This window comes from Barbus barbus (assembly GCF_936440315.1).
Source record: "Barbus barbus genome assembly, chromosome: 27".
In the NCBI taxonomy this organism is placed as follows: domain Eukaryota; kingdom Metazoa; phylum Chordata; class Actinopteri; order Cypriniformes; family Cyprinidae; genus Barbus; species Barbus barbus.
In genome coordinates, this window is record NC_136755.1 from 28,198,980 (window position 1) to 28,221,555 (window position 22,576).

Below are 22,576 nucleotides of genomic sequence, written 5' to 3' on the forward strand. Positions count from 1 at the left end.
AGTTAAACTCACTTTTACCATATAAAATATCACAACCTTTATATATTTTTATGTATCATCCATTCACATGTATACTATTATAAATTAAGTAAAATTAAGTCAGACTTAGACACCTTGTAAAGAACCTAATGAAGATTAAAAATCATAATCTTCAGTTACCGGACAGGACATTTTTTTAGTTTTAGTTTTAATTTTGTATTTTTTGTATATCATTCATTAATCCTAGTAGTAGGAGAAAGAACATTTTAATAACTTTATGCAAGCTTACTGCATTGTTTCCAGTTTACAGTGAGGATCCTTCAGTCCATTTGAGAGCAGATTCAGTCCTGAGTCTCCTAGTTTATTCAGTGACAGATCCAGTTCTCTCAGGTGTGAGGGGTTTGATCTCAGAGCTGAAGCCAGAGCAGCACAACCTTCATCTGTGACACCACAATCACTCAACCTGTAGAGATTAAAGAGCATGAGTTAAATTAAATTAAGGAAATTAAAGAAAAAAAATTCTAATGACAAATTTACAATTCCTAAAACAAAAATGTAATTCATAAAGACAGTAAAACACATATAAACAAAACATCATTAGAGGACAAACAGACACTATTAAAGTAGCTGTTTTCTGTCAGTTTTGATCCCCTTCACATTCAATTCTTCCATCGTCTCACACTGATCTACAATCTACAATCTAGTGGAGTGACTAGTGCTGCACATTTAATTGTACATTAATACAAAATGATCACATCATGATCATGATTTTCACGATTAAAATGTCTGCGGAATTGGTGTGCAAGCAAGCAAAAAATGTAGACAAATATATTGGTGTATATTGTCATTATGGGCTGTGAATGATAGACTTACACAAGCTCTTTAAGCCTTGTTAATGCAGGACATGTCCACACAGAACTCAACAGACAACAGTTTGGGACAAAAAAGGCACTAATCTTTTGCAGTAGACATTTATTTCAATCAAAATGAATGGAGTAATTCATTTTCCAACATCTGAATAATCAATTCAGTATGTCAAGTTTCTATAATAACAGTCTAAAGCAGTGATTCCCAAGCAGGGGTACTTGAAATAATTAAAATAAAGAGCAGGGTTGAAAATTAACAAGGGCAAAAATGACACCAAAATGAAGAAAACTGTAATATGGGGGCAAGAGAGTGACCCTGTAATCAGTTCCTTTTAAAATAACATATCACAACAAGCAAGAGAACTGTTTTTTTTTCTCGAATAGCACGATTGCAAATGTGATATTGATCTTATACAAAAAAATCAATAAAAAAGGGTGTATTTTAAGTGACTTTGGGCCAGATTTACTAAACAGGGCAAATTAGCTTTAGAGTGCAATTCCATAAAATAAAAAAGGGAGGGCAAAATTCTGCATGCGATTTACTGACAATGTGCACATTAAAGAACACAGACACAGCCAGACCATTTCCATAATGACCAGCACAATCTACCAAGAGCAGCGCAAATTAGCACCTGTTTTAAGACATGCTTTTTTGGGGGTGTTAAATAATGCTCAAATACCAGTAATTTGATGAGCGTTGTTAGTAAATCACTTGCGTAATTGATTTTAATACTGTCCTCCCATAAATTTTGCATCTGAAAGGGAAACTCCTACAAATGCATATTCAATAAGCTCAGGCACAAAAATGACCACCCCTTTCCAGCGCTAATTCTTCACTGCGTGTCTTTAGTAAATCCTAACAGTACTATTTTTTAATTTTAACTATTTTAAGACACCCCTAGATTTTAAATATATTATTGTCGAAACGGTATGTTTTTGTTCTATTTCGCCAACAAAAATAGTTCCAAACAAAGCCACTGCAGAACAGATGCACATCTCTGAGCAACACAGTGTTCTGTGCCAGAATTAATCTGCATTTTGAAGGAATCGATTGAATTAAATCATTCAATGACTTGCTCATTAAGACAGTGACTTGCTGCCACCTACTGGCAAATATTGCCCCTTTATGGTAGAGGCAATTTCTGACATTGTTTATGACTTTAAAAAAAATTGTGGATGTCAATGCATCGTACCCTTTTCTTGGTTTGAGCAACTGCCCCTCAAAATGTCTGTGCATGGCACTGACTGGCAATCCTATTTAAGCATAAACCAAATTTACAATTTACTTAAGTAGCATGTAATTGAAAGAACTTAAAAAAAATAGTCAAGACACCTTTATTTATATAGCGCTTTTAACAATACAGTTTTGATCCCCTTCACATTCAATTCTTCCATCGTCTCACACTGATCTACAATCTACAATCTAGTGGAGTGACTAGTGCTGCACATTTAATTGTACATTAATACAAAATGATCACATCATGATCATGATTTTCACGATTAAAATGTCTGCGGAATTGGTGTGCAAGCAAGCAAAAAATGTAGACAAATATATTGGTGTATATTGTCATTATGGGCTGTGAATGATAGACTTACACAAGCTCTTTAAGCCTTGTTAATGCAGGACATGTCCACACAGAACTCAACAGACAACAGTTTGGGACAAAAAAGGCACTAATCTTTTGCAGTAGACATTTATTTCAATCAAAATGAATGGAGTAATTCATTTTCCAACATCTGAATAATCAATTCAGTATGTCAAGTTTCTATAATAACAGTCTAAAGCAGTGATTCCCAAGCAGGGGTACTTGAAATAATTAAAATAAAGAGCAGGGTTGAAAATTAACAAGGGCAAAAATGACACCAAAATGAAGAAAACTGTAATATGGGGGCAAGAGAGTGACCCTGTAATCAGTTCCTTTTAAAATAACATATCACAACAAGCAAGAGAACTGTTTTTTTTTCTCGAATAGCACGATTGCAAATGTGATATTGATCTTATACAAAAAAATCAATAAAAAAGGGTGTATTTTAAGTGACTTTGGGCCAGATTTACTAAACAGGGCAAATTAGCTTTAGAGTGCAATTCCATAAAATAAAAAAGGGAGGGCAAAATTCTGCATGCGATTTACTGACAATGTGCACATTAAAGAACACAGACACAGCCAGACCATTTCCATAATGACCAGCACAATCTACCAAGAGCAGCGCAAATTAGCACCTGTTTTAAGACATGCTTTTTTGGGGGTGTTAAATAATGCTCAAATACCAGTAATTTGATGAGCGTTGTTAGTAAATCACTTGCGTAATTGATTTTAATACTGTCCTCCCATAAATTTTGCATCTGAAAGGGAAACTCCTACAAATGCATATTCAATAAGCTCAGGCACAAAAATGACCACCCCTTTCCAGCGCTAATTCTTCACTGCGTGTCTTTAGTAAATCCTAACAGTACTATTTTTTAATTTTAACTATTTTAAGACACCCCTAGATTTTAAATATATTATTGTCGAAACGGTATGTTTTTGTTCTATTTCGCCAACAAAAATAGTTCCAAACAAAGCCACTGCAGAACAGATGCACATCTCTGAGCAACACAGTGTTCTGTGCCAGAATTAATCTGCATTTTGAAGGAATCGATTGAATTAAATCATTCAATGACTTGCTCATTAAGACAGTGACTTGCTGCCACCTACTGGCAAATATTGCCCCTTTATGGTAGAGGCAATTTCTGACATTGTTTATGACTTTAAAAAAAATTGTGGATGTCAATGCATCGTACCCTTTTCTTGGTTTGAGCAACTGCCCCTCAAAATGTCTGTGCATGGCACTGACTGGCAATCCTATTTAAGCATAAACCAAATTTACAATTTACTTAAGTAGCATGTAATTGAAAGAACTTAAAAAAAATAGTCAAGACACCTTTATTTATATAGCGCTTTTAACAATACAGATTGTCTCAAAGCACTTAACAGTATCAAATTGGAGGATAGAGTGTCAGTAATGTATAGAAATAAGATTAAACACTCAATTTTCAGTTAAGTCATTTCATTATTGAATTCAGAGATGTCATTGTCTAGCTCAGTTTAGTTTAAATAGTATCTGCGAAATCAAATTGACAATAAATCACTAGAAAATACTAAAACATGCAAATCTTAATTGCCTTTTCTTTCACATTCTACAGCAGGGGTGTCAAACTCAGTTCCTGGACCCTGCAGAGTTTAGTTCCAACAATGCTCCAATACACAAACCATGTAGTTTTCAATTGAGCCAGATTGATCAGGTGTTTAGATAGGGTTGGAGCTAAACTCTACAGGGCTATGGCCCTCAAGGAATTGAGTTTGACACCCCTGGTTGACAGCAATGGTATTTTTCATATTGTTGGAAAGACCACGGAAGGGGGTTATGATTGCGATCAGGCCAGGATGCGAAATGAACAGTAGGCTACTATACTGCTGTGTGTGGCAGCAATTGTAGGCCTACAGTAGCTACTGTGTCACCAGACCTGTTCAAACTGAACAATGGACTGTTTGTCCACCAAACGAGTCCAGCAGTGTCTGTCATCTGTTACTAATCTTCTTAGTCAAATGTGCATCACTGATAGTTATTTAATTTAGAACACAATTAACGAGAGCAATCCTCGCTCTCATTTAAACATTCAAATGTAGAATGCAGCAGCACATCCATGTGTCTCTCTCTCTCTCTCTCAGGGTGCCATGCTGAAGGCGTTGGCGACCATGACTCGATACTTGTCTCTTTCCTTGGTGGTTAACATCAGCACCGTGGTTGATGTATCCAACCATCTGCTCAAATTATCAGTCAGTTTCTCCCTTTGTGGGCAAGAGGAGCTGGGGTCGACAATCTTTCCTGTGGTGACTATATTTTCAAGCACCTCTTTTCTCATCACGTGCCCAAAGAAGGTGGCCTGATCTTCCTAAATAGGGCTCTGTATATCAAATGTACAGGGGTTAAAGTAAAAAACAATCCTGAGCCTGAACTTATTTTCCGGGGGTTGAGGGGTTGCTGGGGTGGACATATACACAGAGTTATTTGGCGAACAAAAAAAAGAACATTATTTGAAAATGATTTTCCTTGAAACTAACTAGTAACGTATTGTATCTGCCATTGCCAATAGCCCTTAACAGGCTCAGACTACAGATTATGGTGGGCTATTTGAAACAGCACTACCAAGAAAGGTTACTCTCTACAATATGGTGCAAACACATGTAACATTTAGGATGCTTTTGATATCAAGTTTTGCTGGTTAGCTTTGTCCACACAATATAATTGTCTTTCAAATTCTAATAAATAGACTAATAAAACAACATGGCACAAATAAAGTGCAGCACATGCAAAGAATGCAATGACTGTGGCAACTTTAATATTTGAAAGGATACTATGACAAAGTTATTGCTTTCCTTATTCAAACAGCTTTTTTTCTTTTTTTTTCTTCATGAATATATGACTGACCTGAAGAATGAAAGCTATACGATACCATACAATTGGAAAATTATGAGCTATATCACCGTTTATTGACACTAGGGGTGTGAAAATACACTTAGCTCATGAGATGAGACAAAATACAGATACTTGTTTTAATACTTTAGGAAATTGTCTTTTAAATCACAAAAAGTAAAACAATGCAGTTGTATTCTGAAATGTTTTAACTAATCTAGGGCTTAACTAACAATTATTTTGCTAATCAAGCAATCTACTGATTATTTTGACAATTGAGTAATTGTCTGACAATTGAGACTTTAATATGACTGTATTTACATATAAACTAACGATGAGGCAGTGATAATTGGCTCAAATAAAGTATCAAAACCAAGTACATGGTTTTGTTGAACAACACTGTTAAAATACATAATGTAATATGCCTAAATATTATTAAAATAAAAATACCTGCAGAGGGCGCCAACGGCCTGGTGATGTTTCATGTAATTCAACGACGTTTAAATACATTTAATTTTATATTTAATATTTGGCCACATGCAATGTCAGAAACGTTTATTTTGAAATTGCGATGTACAATCAACCTTCTTATGGAGATGACGTGATTACTCTGAGCTGTTTACAAATCTCAGCTGCTTTTTGAATAGTTTTTCTACGTTAAAAGCTTTTTCAACGCGTCGTGCTCGACACCCAGGCTCCTTTTCCGTTCATCAGCTGCGACTCTCTATTAAGCGCGTCTCGTGTTTATAAGAGCAACAATTTCTGATTGGCTAGTAATATTAGTTTGTTTGAAAGCTGTGTTCCTCTCATATTATTGGTAGGCGAACTCATGGACTCGAACGTGATATCAACAAGTGATCAACAAATGTAGGAGGACTTTATTTTTTTCCCCACAGCCATACGATGTGGTGTCGGAGAACTTTAAGCCCTGTGTATATCAAATGGAAAACAAAGTTTAAAATTATTCTGTTTCCTTCAATACTTCTATCACACTGATATAAGAGCATATGGCAGCTTGCATGGCCCCAGGTCTTGCCAGTGATTTTGTGAACGCTTCTCCTTTTGAACTTTTCGTAAGAAAGAACATGCTAAAATCATGAATGGGATCATGTTTTATCGGTGTAGTGATTGTTGACGGTGTGACTTACTGAACTGATCTGGATTCTTTAACCACAGGCAGCAGCTTCTGAAGAACTTCATCTGCTGTATTTTGTTCTCCAATAAACCTTTTTAGAACAAACTCATCCATCTTCTGCTCTGATGTCAGCAACACATAAACTAGAGCTGACCACTGTGAAGAGGAGAGTTTGATTTGTTTTATTTTTTTAGATTTCAGATAATGCTGGATCTCTTGCATCAATGAATCATCACCCAGTTCATTCAGACAATGGAACAGATTGATGGATCTCTCTGGAGAGTGATTCTGCCTGATCTTCTCTTTGATAAACTCAACCGTTTCGTCTTTGTTGTGGGAGCAGCTTCCTGTCTGTGTCAGTAGTTCTCGTAAGAGAGTCTGATTGAACTTCAGTGAGAGACCCAGAAGAAAACGCAGGAAAAGGTCTAGATGTCCAGTCTTACTCTGTAATGCCTCATCCACAGCTCTCTGATACAGAACAAATAATATTTTTTTTTTCTTCCGGGTTACAACTTTGAAGAGACTTTGTTCAGTTTGGTCAAACACATTTATGCAGGTCTTTGTAAAGGAGTGGTGTGCATATAGAGCTGCTAGATGTTCCTGGATGGTCAGATGAACAAAGCAGAAGACTTTCCCCTGATGCAAGCCAAACTCCTCTCTGAAGATCTGAGTGCACAATCCTGAGTACACTGATGCTGCTGTCTCATCAATGCCACACTCTCTCAGGTCTTCTTCATAGAAGATCAGGTTGCCTTTCACAAGCTGCTCAAAAGCCAGTTTCCCCAGTTTGACAATCATGTCTTCATCTTTGACTTTCTTCTCATAGTCCTTCTCATGTTTGATGTTGGTCTGAATGATCAGGAAGTGTGTGTACATTTGAGTGAGAGTCTTGGGAATCTCTCTACGCTCTGCTCGACTGAACATCTTCTCTAGAACAGTGGCTGAGATCCAGCAGAACACTGGGATGTGGCACATGATGTGGAGGCTCCTTGATGACTTCAGGTGTGAGATGATTGTATCGGCCAGACTCTGATCACTGATTCTCTTCCTGAAGTATTCCTCCTTCTGTGGATCATTGAAGCCTCGTACCTCTGTCACTCGATGGACACACTCAGAGGGGATGAGGTCAGCTGCTGCTGGTCTGGAGGTGATCCAGATGAGAGCAGAGGGAAGCAGATTCCCTGCAATGAGGTTCATCAGCAGCACGTCCACTGGGGCAGATTTAAATATATCACACATCCTCACATTGCTCTGAAAATCTAGCGACAGACGACACTCGTCCAGACCATCAAAGATGAACAGCACTTTATATTCTTCACTAGATATATCCATTTCTTTGGTTTCAGGGAAAAAGTCATGAAGAGGATCTGAAAGACTGAGTGTTTTGTCCTTCATCAAGTTGAGTTCTCTGAAAGGAAGTGGAAATATCAGCTGAACATCCTGATTCTCTTTCCCTTCAGCCCAGTCCACAATGATCTTCTGCACAGAGACTGTTTTTCCAATGCCAGCGACTCCCTTTGTCAGCACAGTTCTGATGGCTTTGTATTGTCCAGGTAAAGCTGTAAAGATATCATTGCATTTGATTGGTTTGTCCTCTGTTGCTGTTCTCCTGGATTGTGTCTCAATCTGTCTCACCTCATGCTCATTACTGATCTCTCCACTCAGAATCAAGCCAAAGGCCAAGATACTTGACCTGCCTAGTAGGTTTAATAGGAGTTTGATCAAGAAATTTAATTTTTAGTAAATTTTCAGATGAAGGATTTGGCTTCTTTTGAAAAAGCATTAAATATGATTTTGATTTATTAAGTAGAAGCTTATTAGACAATAGCCACCGCTGGACTGAATCAAAACCCTTTTGTAATGTAGTGCTGATGTCATAAATATTAGGTTTGGAACAATAAATGACCGTGTCATCAGCATAAAGTTGGATATTGCAATCAGTGCAGCTACGTGGTAAATCATTAATAAATATCGAAAAAAGTAAAGGCCCGAGAGAGGAACCTTGAGGAATTCCTTTGTCAATGCCGGTGAAATTAGAAATGCTGCCCCCAAAGGACACACACTGGCGACGATTATGTCAATAAGAATTAAACCAAAGCAAAGAAGAGGTAGACAGACCAACAGAATACAATTTGTCTAAGAGTAAATAATGATCAACTAAATCAAAAGCTTTAGTAAGATCTAAAAATAATGCACCTGTACACATACGATTATCAAAACTTGAAAACACATCATTGGTAAATTTAAGAAGTGCTGTAGTGGTAGAAAAATGTTTTCTGAATCCAGATTGGTGTTGAGAAGTTATTGTCAACTAAATAATTCGATAATTGGAAAAAAAAATATTTTCTCAAAAACTTTTACAACATTATTAATGATTGAAATGGGTCTATAGTTATTAATATTTTCAGGATTGCCACCTTGGAAAGTGGAATAACTTTGGCACATTTCCAGGCTAAAGGAAATTTACAAGAAGAAAACGACAAGTTAAAAAGTGAGGCCAATGGCACTGCTAGTACGTGAGAACCAATTTTAATAAACTTATTCTCGATGCCATCTGGACCAGCACCACTGATAGAGGACAGTTCACTTGTGGCCCTTTGCACATCAGCTGGGCTGACCTCTATAAATGAAAAGGAACTGCCCAGCTGGAAACAAGGGGCCAGATCAGATTGAAAAGTCTTTACCTGTGGTGCTAGGGAAAAATGCAAACTAAAAGCATTAGCAATGCTAGCTGGATCATCTAACCTTTCATTATTCAGGTTCAAATTAGTTGTAGCCCGCTCTGATTTCCCAAGTACATTATTAACCTGTTTCCAAAATCGTCGTGGGTTTTTAAAATCATTCATTAGACAATTTCTGAAATAATTTGATTTGGAGTTCCTCGTTTGCATAGTGCAAATATTCCTTAAACGTTTATATTCTACCCAGTCAACAATATATTTTGTACGTCGAATTTTGTACCAAGCCCTGTCCCTCTGTTTAAAAAGTTTAATAAGGTCTCCATTTACCCACGGCAAATGACTACCTTTAACTTTGATAGTGGTCCAAGGAGCAAGCTTATTTATAACATTCTGGAGCTCAGTATAGAGGAAATTCCATGCATCGTCAATGAATGGAATTAAATTGAGCCTGTACCAGTTAATCTGTTGCAAATCATTAATAAATTGGTCACTATCGAAGAATTTGGTTTGCCTTATCTTAATAAATTTGGGAGGGAGACGCTAAAGCAGTCTGGTAGAACCCCAGATTTAATTATTCGTTCAGGGTGAGAAACTAAGGCCCAATCCAAAAGAGATTTAGAGGTAAGAGTAAGTCTTGTGGGCTCAGTTATAAGTTGAGTCAAGTTTAAGCTATTAATCATATTTCTTTCAGTAAGTGTTGATGAATGAAGCCAATTGATGTTAAAGTCACCCATAAGTATCATTTCCTTATTAGAAACTAAAGAAGATGCAGTAGAAATAATATTTTTAATTGAATCCAATTTGGGAGAATTAGGCGGTCTATAAATATTTCCGATAATTAGTTGCTTGTTTTCGTGAAGAGTGATTTTAATAAACAGTCCTTCAAAATATACAGGAATCTCATTAGGAATCATACATTGAGAATTTAAATTTGATAATACATAAGTGGCTACTCCGCCTCCCCTTGTACCTCTATCCGATCTAAACAGTTTATAGTTGTCAATACTAATATCGGTGTCAGAGATGTTACTGGTAAGCCAAGTTTCGGATAATGTAATAATACTTGGCTTATTATAGGCCAACCACGCTCGTAGTTGGTCGATTTTGGGGAGTAGACTTCGAATATTCAGGTGCATAATGTAAAGACCTTTACCCATATTTATCAGAGAGAAAAATAAATTAAAATACAGTGACTAGTGACGAGATCTATGCAAGTACATATTGAAAGATAAAAGAGAGGGTGGGTGAGCATCATGGGAGTCAGCACACACACAAAACCACATACACACAAACACTCTACAAAAACAAGCAAAAACATTAGGAAATAAAAATACGAATCGAAAAAAAAAAAAAAGATCCAAGTCCCAGTCTGCAAATATTATAATCCAAGAAGTGAGTCATCGTGCCAAAAAATAAAATAAAAAATGAAAAATAAAATATAATAAATAAATAAATAAATAGTCGTTGAGGTCATGGGTCAGTATAGCATGGCCCTGCGACAAGTCGCAAAGCACCACAGTTTACAGAAAATAAAGATTCAAGAATTGAAAACAGAATAGGAGAGTTACAAAATGCAAAGTATAAGGAGAAGTGCAAATCAGGACAGACCCGAACTAGGGAGACTTCATCTGAACATCCCGAATAAGCACCTCCGCTTCGTCAGGAGAGTTGCAGAGGTGAGCTTCATCGCCGATGTGGATCCTGAGAGTAGCTGGAGACAACAGCGCGTAACGGATCCCGATCTCGCGCAGTTTCTTTTTCACCAGATCAAACAGGCGGCGTTTCTGCGTCAAGCCGTGGCTGAAGTCGGGATAAATGAAAACTCTAGAGTCATGGAACATCAGCTCCTTTTTCTCCCGAGCGAGGCGAAGGATCTTAAGTTTGTCCTGAAAGTGGAGAAACTTTGCTAGAATGGGTCTTGGTCCAGCTTTAGAATTCCGTTTAGAGGAGACTCCAGGAGTGCGATAAACGCGCTCGATCACCGGTGGAGTGGGAAAGTTGGCTTCGCCGAAGAGAAGGATGAGTAGACGTCCAATAAAGCCGATTGTATCAATACCTTCAGCACGCTCAGGAACGTGAATGAAGCGAAGATTTAGGGCTCTGCTCCGATTTTCGGCATCCTCAGCTTTCTGTAACAGAACAGCATTTTGCTTCTCCAGCGTCTCAACGCGTTGCTCTAGATCAGTTATATTATCCTGGTTTGAACTGACTCGAAATTCGAGCTCGCCTACTTGATCCCCGAGAGATTTAAGGGAAGACTGCAACGCATTAGCAGCTGTTTGCAGGTTATCAAGTTTTGGGTCAAAATACGTAAACATCTCTTGCTTAAGTTGCTGGAGAGCGTTCAAAATAAATGCGTTGGTCCCGTTTTGTTCCATGGCGGAGCACAGGTGAGATGATCAGGTGAACAGATTATAACAATGTCCGTCCAACAAGTAACAAAAAAGAGGTTTTGTAACTCTAATAACACTTAAACTTTGACATGGGATAAATATGCACGAAGGTTAATTAATTAGCGCATTTAGCAGACTGAGATTTGAGGAGCTTCACTCAAGCACTGCTGCTGTGTCGGCCATCTTGGTTGGCCATTTTAAGTGACTTCGATTCTAAACATAACATTGTTAATACAGTATGTTTTTGCTCTATTGCACCAGCAAAAATAGTTCCAAACAAAGCCACAGTAGAACAAATGCACATCTCTGAGCAACACAGTGTTTCATGCCTAAATGAATCGGCATTTTGAAGGAATCGGTTGAATTAAATGATTCAATAACTCACTCATTAAGACAGTAATTTGCTCCCACCTACTGGCAAATATTGCCCCTTAATGGAAAAGGTAATTTCTGACATTGTTTTAGACTTAATATGGGTGTCAAAGCATGTAAATATTGTTCACACTCAACATTTGTTTTGAGTGCATTATTGTATCGGTGCCCTTTTCTTGGATTGAGCAACTGCACCTCAAATTGTCTGCGCAATTTTGCTTTTAAAGTAAAAGTAGCACGTCATTAAAAGAACTTAAAAAAAACATACAAATCTTGCCATTTCTTTCACATACAGTAATGTCAATTTTCATATTGTTGGAAAGACCACAGGGGGAGGTTATGATTGTGATCAGGTCAGGATATGAAATACAGTAGCTACTGTGTCATCAGACCTATTCAGACTGAACAATGGGCTGTATTATATGTTACTAATCTGCGTAGTCAAGTGTGCATCACTGATAATTATTCAATTTAGAACACAATTAATCAGCACTATCCTCACTCTCTTTAAAACATTCAAATGTAGGATGCCATAGGAAAAGTGTTCCAAAAGCAGCACATCCACTACCAATATTTTAAATTAATATAATTCTGGATGTTGGTGTCATGTAATTTGTGTGCTTAACTCCATACATACGAAACCTAGATTAAATCTAATCTACAAATCTAAATGTGTATATCAAATGGAAAACAAAATTAAAATTACAGTAGCAGTGCTCACATTTTCACATCAAGTTTGCTTCTTATAAATCCCACCATGAACATGTAATCTTTTTGTGCATATGCAACATTAATACATGAGGCCCCAGGTCTCTGCCAGTGATTTTGTGAACATTTCTCTTTTCAATCTTTTGGTAAGAAAGCACATGCTAAAATCATGCATGTGATCATGTTTTGTTGTGTGTTTGTGTGTGTGTGTGTGTGTGTGTGTGTGTGTAGTGTGTATTGTTGTCAGTGTGACTTACAGAACTGATCTGGATTCTTTAACCACAGGCAGCAGCTTCTGAAGAACTTCATCTGCTGTATTTTGGGATCCAATAAACTTTTTTAGAACAAAAAGATCCATCTCCTGGTCTGATGTCAGCAACACATAAACCAGAGCTGACCACTGTGAAGAGGAGAGTTTGATTCGTTTTATTTTTTTAGATGTCAAATAATGTTGGATCTCCTGCATCAGTGAATCATCACCCAGTTCATTCAGACAATGGAACAGATTGATAGATCTCTCTGGAGAGGGATTCTTTGTGATCTTCTCTTTGATGTACTTAATTGTTTCCTCTTTGTTGTAGGAGCAGCTTCCAGTCTGTGGCAGTAGTTCTCGTAAGAGATTCTGATTGGACTCTATTGAGAAACTTAGAAGGAAACGCAGGAAAAGATCCAGATGTCCATTCTTACTGTGTAAAGCCTCATCCACAGCTCTCTGATGCAGCTCAGATAATGAAACATATTTCTCCTCATTTAAAATCTTAGACAACAGACTTTGTTCTGTTGGGGCAAAGACATTGGTGTTGTTATATGTGAAAGAGCAGTGTGCATATAGAGCTGCTAGATTTTCCTGGATGGTCAGATGAACAAAGCAGAAGACTTTCCCCTGATGCAAGCCAGACTCCTCTCTGAAGATCTGAGTGCACAATCCTGAGTACACTGATGCTGCTGTCTCATCAATGCCACACTCTCTCAGGTCTTCCTCATAGAAGATCAGGTTGTCTTTTACAAGCTGCTCAAAAGCCAGTTTCCCCAGTTTGAGAATCATGTCTTTATCTTTGACCTTCTTCTCATAATCCTTGTCATGTTTGATGTTGGTCTGAATGATCAGGAAGTGTGTGTACATTTGAGTGAGAGTCTTGGGAATCTCTCCACTCTCTGCTTCACTCAACATCTTCTCTAGAACAGTGGCTGAGATCCAGCAGAACACTGGGATGTGGCACATGATGTGGAGGCTCCTTGATGACTTCAGGTGTGAGATGATTGTATCGGCCAGACTCTGATCACTGATTCTCTTCCTGAAGTATTCCTTCTTCTGTGGATCATTGAAGCCTCGTACCTCTGTCACTCGATGGACACACTCAGAGGGGATGAGGTCAGCTGCTGCTGGTCTGGAGCTGATCCAGATGAGAGCAGAAGGAAGCAGATTCCCCACAATGAGGTTCGTCAGCAGCACATCCACTGAGGCTGATTCACATACATTGCACAACCTCACATTGCTCTGAAAATCCAGAGACAGACGACACTCATCGAGACCATCAAAGATGAACAGCACTTTATATTCTTCACTAGATATTTCCATTTCTTTGGTTTCAGGGAAAAATACATGAAGAAAATCTGAAAGACTGAGTGTTCTGTCCTTCATCAAGTTGAGCTCTCTGAAAGGAAGTGGAAATATGAGCTGGACATCCTGATTCTCTTTCCCTTCAGCCCAGTCCACAATAAACTTCTGCACAGAGACCGTTTTCCCAATGCCAGCGACTCCCTTTGTCAGCACAGTTCTGATGGCTTTATCTTGTCCAGATAAAGGTCTAAAGATATCATTACATTTGATTGGTTTGTCCTCTGTTGCTGTTCTCCTGGATTGCGTCTCAATCCGTCTCACCTCATGCTCATTATTGATCTCTCCACTTTCACTCTCTGTGATGTAGAGCTCTGTGTAGATCTGATTCAGGAGTGCTGGGATTCCCTGCTTTGCTGTTCCTTCATACAGACTCTGAAACTTCTTCAGCAGATTCGATTTGAATGTGCTTTGGACCAGTTGAGAGTCAAAAATGGAAATAAAATAACATACTGCAACATTAATTAAAGAGGTAAAAGTGACAGTAAAGCAAATAAACAAGTGTTAATCTATTAATTACATCTAAACCTGTCTACACCAGACATGACAAAAGCAAGTAGAACTCATTGTTATTAGTGATACTGTCTATGCTGGATGCTGCACCGTACAGTATGACAAGTTACCAACAGAACATGGATGCCACATTCTTTTTTCTAAAATAACATAACTTTTCTGTCCGTCTGTCTGAGTTCCCTATCTGTCGGTCACTACGAGTTATGTCGTGACGACATTAGGGGATTTACTTGAGAGCCCCAACTGCCTCTGATAAGAGAAAACGCCAATGAAATTTGGCTAGTGGATTTTGCATACCTGAGCCACTCCCCGTGCATACGGGTATAAAAGGGCGACAGGTGCATCCACTCATCAGATTTTTGCTTCGGAGCCGAGTGGATGAGAAATCTTCAAAACAGATCAGATCTCCACAAAGCCGTCTGCCTCGAAGTTTGTTCCTGGGTGGCGTTACGGTGCAGACAGCGGTGTCCCTGCAGCAGCGATTCCCCTGGGCACTTCAGCTGAAAGAGCAAATTTCTAAAACACTGGGCGGTTCGCGTCTTTTTAAAGATGCCGTTCCATCCGTGTTCTCTTGGTTGCGGTCGCTTCCTGTCCTCAGATGACGGTCACGAGCGCTGTCTTCAGTGTCTGGGCATCCAGCACGCTGAAGATGCGTTTGTGGATGAGTCATGCGCCTGTTGTGGGCGTATGAACATGGCAACGCTGCGATCTCGCCTTTCCTTTCTGAAAGGATTGGCACCCTCTGCCGCCACCCGTCCCGGTCTCTCTGGCTCGAGCAGAGGACCGCCGGCTGGCGCTCTGGGAGATCTGAGGGTGACAGTAAGAGCTTCTCCGCCGGGCACGTCCCCACGGACCTCTTACTCCTCCCGCAGCGCTTGTTCCGTCCGGTTCCCGAGTGATTTCGCTGGTTCGCCTCACGGGGCCGCCAGCATTTCATTCGGTGCGCCGCCCGAGGATCAGATGTTGATCGCGGCATCGGGGGATGGGCTTTCGTCCTCTGAGGATGAATGATCGGCGGGGCTGCCCCCCTCGGGTGTTGTCGCCACTGCCGATCCGGACCCAGAGCTGACGGCCATGCTTGCCCGGGCAGCCGTGAGTATCGGGCTGGAGGTCAACAGACCGCCCAGTCCCGAGCCTTCGCGGCTGGATGATTGGTTCATCGGCGCAAAACGCGACCAGCGGCCGCACTTTTCCCCGGTGCCTTTCTTCCCGGAGGTGCATGAGGAGCTGACGAAGTCGTGGACGGCCCCTTTCTCGGCCAGAAGCCGCTCGTCTCCCTCCTCCGTCCTCACTACCCTCGATGGCGGGGCGGCCAGGGGGTACGTGGATATTCCCCAGGTGGAGAGAGCGGTTGCGGTGCACCTGTGCCCGCAAAACGCCGCCACCTGGAGGAATCGTCCGCGTCTCCTGTCCAAAGCCTGTAAGCTGACGGCCGCACTTGCCGCCAAGGCTTACAGCGCTGCGGGCCAGGCCGCCTCTGCCCTGCATGCCATGGCCATCCTGCAAGTTCACCAGGCCAAGGCACTGAAACAAATGCGCGAGGGTAGTCCCGACCCGGGGTTGATGCAGGAGCTGCGCACGGCGACTGACTTCGCTCTCCGGGCGACGAAAGTCACGCCGCGGTCCCTCGGGAAGGCGATGTCCACGTTAGTGGTCCAAGAGCGCCATCTCTGGCTCAATCTGGCCGAGATGAAGGACGTCAACAAAGTACGCTTTCTCGACGCCTCCATCTCCCAGACGGGGCTATTTGGCGACACTGTCGAGGGTTTTGCACAACAATTCTCGGCAGTACAAAAGCAGACGGAGGCAATTCAGCACATCCTCCCTAAACGGCGGGATGCTCCAGCTGCCACCGCTGGCTCAAGGGCCAGGCCCCAGTCTGCTGGTCGCCGTGGGCGCCCTCCTGCGTCCTCCAGAGCTGCTCCGCCCCGTGCTGAGTCGTCACCTAGGCCGGTGCGTCGAGCCTCTCGCAGGAGTGCGGCGCCCCCTGCGCCTCAGCCGGCCGCCAAGTCCTCCAGGAAGACGACAAAGCGGCCCTGACGCGCACAACCCGGAGATGGAGGAATTTGCTCTTTCCCAGGAGACGACGAGGCTAGCGTCGCTCCTTCCCCCGGAGGAGGGCCGGGTGGAGAATCCTGTGTTTTCTTTTGTTTCTGTTCCGCCACTGGCTCAAGGGCCAGTGGTACCCACATTGTCAAAGAAAGAGCAATTTCCCTTTCCTCCGGGTTCCCAGGTCTGCGGGCTGACAGTGTGCGACGCAATGCCTCCTCACTCTCACCCGAGACCCATATTGCCAGTGGCCAAGAGAGTGCGGTCTGGGGACGCAATGCCTCCCCGCGCACCTCTAGCCAGTCCCCCCGGGGACTTAGGGAGTTTTGTGGGGATGAGTCAGAACGCACTGCCTTCTGTTCCATCCAACCTTACTCCCCCTCGCTGCACCACTGCGGGCACGTCGATTGGGCCTTTGGTGCCGCTTGCACGGTATCTGGGGGCGTGGCTTGCGCTACCCAGCCCGTCTCGCTGGCTCATTCGCACAGTTCGACTCGGCTATGCGATTCAGTTCGCCAGGCGGCCGCCCAGGTTCAGCGGCATCCTCGAGACTTCGGTGGCAGTCCGAGATGCACCTGTCCTGCGCGAGGAGATTGCTGTCCTTCTGGCAAAGGGTGCAATCGAGCCGGTCCCTCCAGCCGAGATGAGGCAGGGGTTTTACAGCCCCTACTTCATCGTGCCCAAGAAAGGCGGTGGCCTCCGGCCAATCCTGGACCTGCGAGTCTTGAATCGGGCCCTACACAAGCTCCCGTTCAAGATGTTGACGCAGATGTGTTCAGTCCGTGGATTGGTTTGCAGCGATCGACCTGAAGGACGCTTACTTTCATGTCTCGATTCACCCTCGACACAGGCCGTTCCTACGGTTTGCGTTCGAGGGGCGGGCATGGCAGTACAGGGTCCTCCCCTTCGGGCTCTCCCTGTCTCCCCGTGCCTTCACGAAGGTGGCGGAGGGCGCCCTTGCCCCGTTGCAGGAAGTGGGCGTCAGGATCCTCAACTATCTCGACGATTGGCTCATCCTGGCCCGGTCGCGAGAACAGTTGGGTGGTCACAGGGACCTGGTGCTCCGGCACCTCAGCCAGTTGGGGCTTCGGGTCAACTGGGAAAAGAGCAAGCTCTCCCCTGTGCAGAGAATCTCTTTTCTCGGTGTGGAGTTAGACTCCGTGAGTATGACGGCACGTCTCTCGGACGAGCGTGCCCAATCAGTGCTGAACTGCCTGAGTTCCTTCAGAGGCAGGACAGTGGTTCCGCTGAAACAGTTTCAGCAGCTCCTGGGGCATATGGCATCCGTAGCCGCAGTCACGCCGCTCGGGTTGCTTCATATGAGACCACTTCAGCACTGGTTACACTCACGGGTCCCGAGATGGGCATGGCGCCGCGGGACACGTCGTGTCACCATCACGCAATTGTGTCGCCGCTCTTTCAGCCCCTGGTCGGACCTTGCCTTCCTACGGGCCGGGGTGCCCTTAGGACAAGTGTCCCGGCATGTTGTTGTCACAACAGATGCCTCCAGCATGGGCTGGGGCGCTACATGCAACGGGCAGGCAGCCTCGGGGCTCTGGGTGGGGCCTCGACTGCTTTGGCACATCAACTGCCTAGAGCTGTTGGCAGTGCATCTGGCCTTAAAGCAGTTCCGGCCACTGCTCCTAGGCCAGCACGTGTTGGTCCGCACGGACAACACTGCGGCTGTTTCGTACATCAACCGGCAGGGAGGTCTACGATCACGCCGCATGTCACAGCTCGCCCGCCATCTCCTCCTCTGGAGTCAGTCACAGCTCAAATCGCTGCGCGCCGTCCACATTCCGGGGGAGCTCAATCGTGCAGCCGACGCGCTCTCACGACAGCTCACGTTCCCCGGAGAATGGCGACTCCATCCCGAGACGATCCGGCTGATTTGGAGTCGATTCGGGGAAGCTCAGGTAGACCTGTTTGCTTCCCGCAAGTCCTCCCACTGCCAGCTGTATTTCTCCCTGGCCGAGGCCCCCCTCGGCATGGACGCACTGGCACACAGCTGGCCTCGGGCTCTGCGCAAGTATGCGTTTCCCCCAGTGAGCCTGATCGCACAGACAGAGTGTTGCTTTCTTTCCTGCAAGAGAGGTTGGAGCGCAGGCTGTCGCCCTCCACCTTGAAAGTGTACGTGGCTCCTATTGTGGCCCATCACGATGCAGTGGACGGCCGGTCCCTGGGGAAGCACGATCTCATCGTGAGGTTCCTGAGGGGTGCCAGAAGGTTAAATCCTCCTAGGCCACCCCTGATGCCCTCCTGGGATCTCTCTATTGTCCTGGCTTGACTTCAGAGGGGTCCCTTTGAGCCGCTGGACTCAGTCGAGCTGAAATTCCTGTCGGCTAAGACAGCGCTCCTGACCGCGCTCACTTCCATCAAGAGGGTCGGGGACCTCCAAGCATTTTCGGTAAGCGAAGAGTGCCTTGTGTTTGGGCCGGCCTACTCTCACGTTGTCCTGAGACCCCGGCCTGGATACGTGCCTAAGGTTCCCACCACGCCCTTCCGCGATCAGGTGGTGGACCTGCAAGCACTGCCCTCGGAGGAGGCAGACCCAGCCTTGGCGTTGCTGTGTCCCGTAAGAGCGCTGCGCATATACGTGGACCGCACCCGGAGCTTCAGAAGCTCTGAGCAGCTCTTTGTCTGCCACGGAGGTCAACAGAAAGGGAAGGCTGTCTCCAAGCAGAGGTTGGCCCACTGGATAGCATTTGTCTGTTACGCGCTAGCTTGTCAACATCTGCATGCCACAAGGTCGTGACGGGGTTCAGGTTGTGGCGCTTTCCATAGACCCCTAATGTCGTCACGACATAACTCGTAGTGACCGACAGATAGGGAACGTCTCGGTTACGTACGTAACCCTCGTTCCCTGATGGAGGGAACGGAGACGTTATGTCCCCATGCCACAATCTTGAACCATCGCTGGTTGCCAGGGACACGTTCTCGGCTCCTCAGCGGAAAACCTGATGAGTGGATGCACCTGTCGCCCTTTTATACCTGTATGCACGGGGAGTGGCTCAGGTATGCAAAATCCACTAGCCAAATTTCATTGGCGTTTTCTCTTATCAGAGGCAGTCGGGGCTCTCAAGTAAATCCCCTAATGTCGTCACGACATAACGTCTCCGTTCCCTCCATCAGGGAACGAGGGTTACGTACGTAACCGAGACGTTTCTGTCCAGTGTTGTACCTCAGATCAGTTGATGTGTGTCTTCCTTTAAATGCTTTTGGAGTGTCCACAGACTGATCGCTCTTCATGGATACACAGCTGGACCCTGGTGAATCTGATCTTTGACTGTGGAAATGAATATAATAGAATAGAGACAATAAAGTAGTGATAATAGAAAAGATGCAATAATTCATACAGCTAATATAATGTAGAGTTGACATTAAAAGAACAAATACAAGATATCAAAGGTATATTCTGCCGGTTTCTAATGAATTAAAACCAATACCATTTTGTCAAGTGTCCACAAAGAAGCCTATGTGCCAAAATTAACAAAATTTATTTGATTTGATTTTATACTACGGGCTGTTCAGTTCTTGAATCTGATTGGTTGACGAATGTTCTAAGGTGTGCAATTATTTGGCTAAAGTAGTTCCAGGCAGGTGTTGACTGCTTTATATTTCCATATCTCTTCGCCATATCATTCCAGTTATTTTAAAGGTCCTTAGAGCATACAACAGCAAATCAATCAAACCCTCAAAGATGACAAACAATACAATAAAAATGTCAAACTATTTCCATGTTTTTTCCAATAAATTCACTTTCACTGTAGCACGCTCTTATACATACAGTAGAGACGTACACATGGAAACATATACAAGCACAGCCAAATAAACTTGTTGTCAGTACTGTCTCTGAAATTACTTTTCATTATTTTTCAATAATTCAGTGGCCTCTTGTCAATTGTTCCATACTTCATTTTCACTTTCCCAATGGCAACGCATCATTAATTTTCATTTAAAAATGCAACTGATGATTTCACATTTCATTGTCAAATTGTCTCCTAGCATAAGGATATGTATGAAGGGCTGAATTAATCAAAATGAAATAATGAAATATAATTTTTTTCATTAAAAAGACTAAATAAATACATTAAATTCTTAAAATAAATCATAAAAATCACTAAGATAAATGTCATTTGTGTTTTAGCACTAGTTTCATTGGGTTGGTTTTTCAGTTTCATTTGCAGGGTTTGGGCTATCGACATGTCACCAATTTCATTTCTCTTGATTTATAAGTTTAGGTGTATTCATTCAGATTGAAGCTTTTTGCTGACTGGTCAAATAAGGGTCAATAAAATGAAAACATTTATTGCTCAACTCTGTTAAGAACGGTCCACACACCTACAGTACGCCAGTGTTATTTAAAGTAAAGTAAGTAAAGAGTAAAGAGACTTTATTGTCATTGTAGTTATACAACGAAATTTGTTTGGTAGCTCACAGAGGCCAGCAGCAGTAAAACAAGAAAGCAGCACACAGAACATAGTAAATGTAGTAAAAGTATAAAATTACTGTATAAAATAAAATAAAATAAAATAAAAAGGCACTTAGTATAATAATAGACAAGATAAATTTAAGGATAGAAATGTAACAGTATTTACAGTATAGTAGTTGAGTGCAGACATGAATGTCCCATAGAGTGTCTAGATAATAAAATATAACACTATTTACAATGTGGTAATTTAGTGCAAACAATGTCCAATAAGTGTCTTTGTGCATTAGCAGCAAACATGAGGAAGGGAGAAGAGAGGAAGGGTTAACTATTTGTGTGTTGGGGGGGTGGCACAGGCTACAGCTCTGGGGAAAAAGCTGTTCTTTAGTCTGTTTGTGCGGGTTCTGATTGTTCTATATCTTTTCCCTGATGGGAGGGGTACAAAAAGTCTGTGTCCTGGATGAGTTGGGTCCTTGATGATGTTGCTAGCTCGCTTCTGTAGACGGCTAGCATAGATCATGTCAAGGTTCGGGAGTTTGATTCCTATGATCCTCTGAGCAGTTTTGACGGTCCGGGTCAAAGCTCGGCGATTTTCTGCAGTGCAGCTGGAGTACCACACTGTGATGCAGTGACAGAGGATGCTCTCTATTGTGCTCCTGTAAAAGTTTACTAAGAGCTGGGTTGGCACTTTTGTTTTTTTGAGTTTTCTTAGGAAGAAAAGTCTCTGTTGAGCTTTCTTCACTAAGTGGGATGTGTTAATGGTCCATGTGAGATCTTTTGTTATGTGTAGACCCAGGAATTTGATGTCATTCACCCTCTCAACTTCCTCACCATTTATGTAGAGGGGGGGGGGGGGGGGGGGGGTGTTGTTTTCTTGACTCTCCTGTAGTCTACAACGATCTCCTTTGTTTTGGCAGTGTTCAGAACCAGACCGTTGTTCACACACCATTTGATTAGGTGTTGGACGTCCTCTCTGTAGTGAGACTGATATCCTTCCCACTATAGTGGTGTCATCAGCAAACTTCACTATGGTGTTAGAAGAGGAGTGGATGGGTTTGCAGTCGTGTGTGAATAGGGTGAAGACAGCTGGACTAAGAACGCATCCCTGCGGTGCTCCTGTGTTAATGGTGATAACAGATGATGTATGGTTGCCCACCCTGACATTCTGTGGTCTGTTGGTGAGGAAATCCAAAATCCATGAACAGAGTGTGGTGGTTAGTCCCAGGTCATTCAGCTTGTTTACAAGTTTGTATGGCACAATGGTATTAAATGCCGAGCTGAAATCTACAAATAGCATCCTAACATATGTATTGGGATGCTCCAGATGAGTAAGGGTGGTGTGAAGTGCGATTGAGATTGCATCCTCTGTTGATCTGTT

General features: G+C 42.7%; 2 protein-coding genes across 2 annotated transcripts in view; both read right to left on the bottom strand.

Moving 5' to 3' along the window:
* The window catches only part of LOC306847542 (NLR family CARD domain-containing protein 3-like), a 42,615-nt gene that overhangs the window by 7,245 nt on the left and 12,794 nt on the right, over window positions 1-22,576 (bottom strand). The window contains exons 5-7 of the mRNA XM_079381531.1: window positions 19,951-20,055; window positions 12,847-14,616; window positions 269-442 (exon numbers count right to left, since the gene is read on the bottom strand). Of these exons, the coding sequence (XP_079237657.1) occupies window positions 269-442; window positions 12,847-14,616; window positions 19,951-20,055 (2,049 nt within the window). The remainder of the gene's footprint in view (window positions 1-268; window positions 443-12,846; window positions 14,617-19,950; window positions 20,056-22,576) is intronic.
* Window positions 6,445-10,273, bottom strand: LOC306847012 (NLR family CARD domain-containing protein 3-like; the record flags this gene model as incomplete). Its single annotated transcript, XM_079380746.1, has 2 exons — window positions 6,445-8,132; window positions 10,270-10,273. 2 exons carry the CDS (start codon window positions 10,271-10,273, stop codon window positions 6,445-6,447), a joined length of 1,692 nt encoding a protein of 563 aa, XP_079236872.1.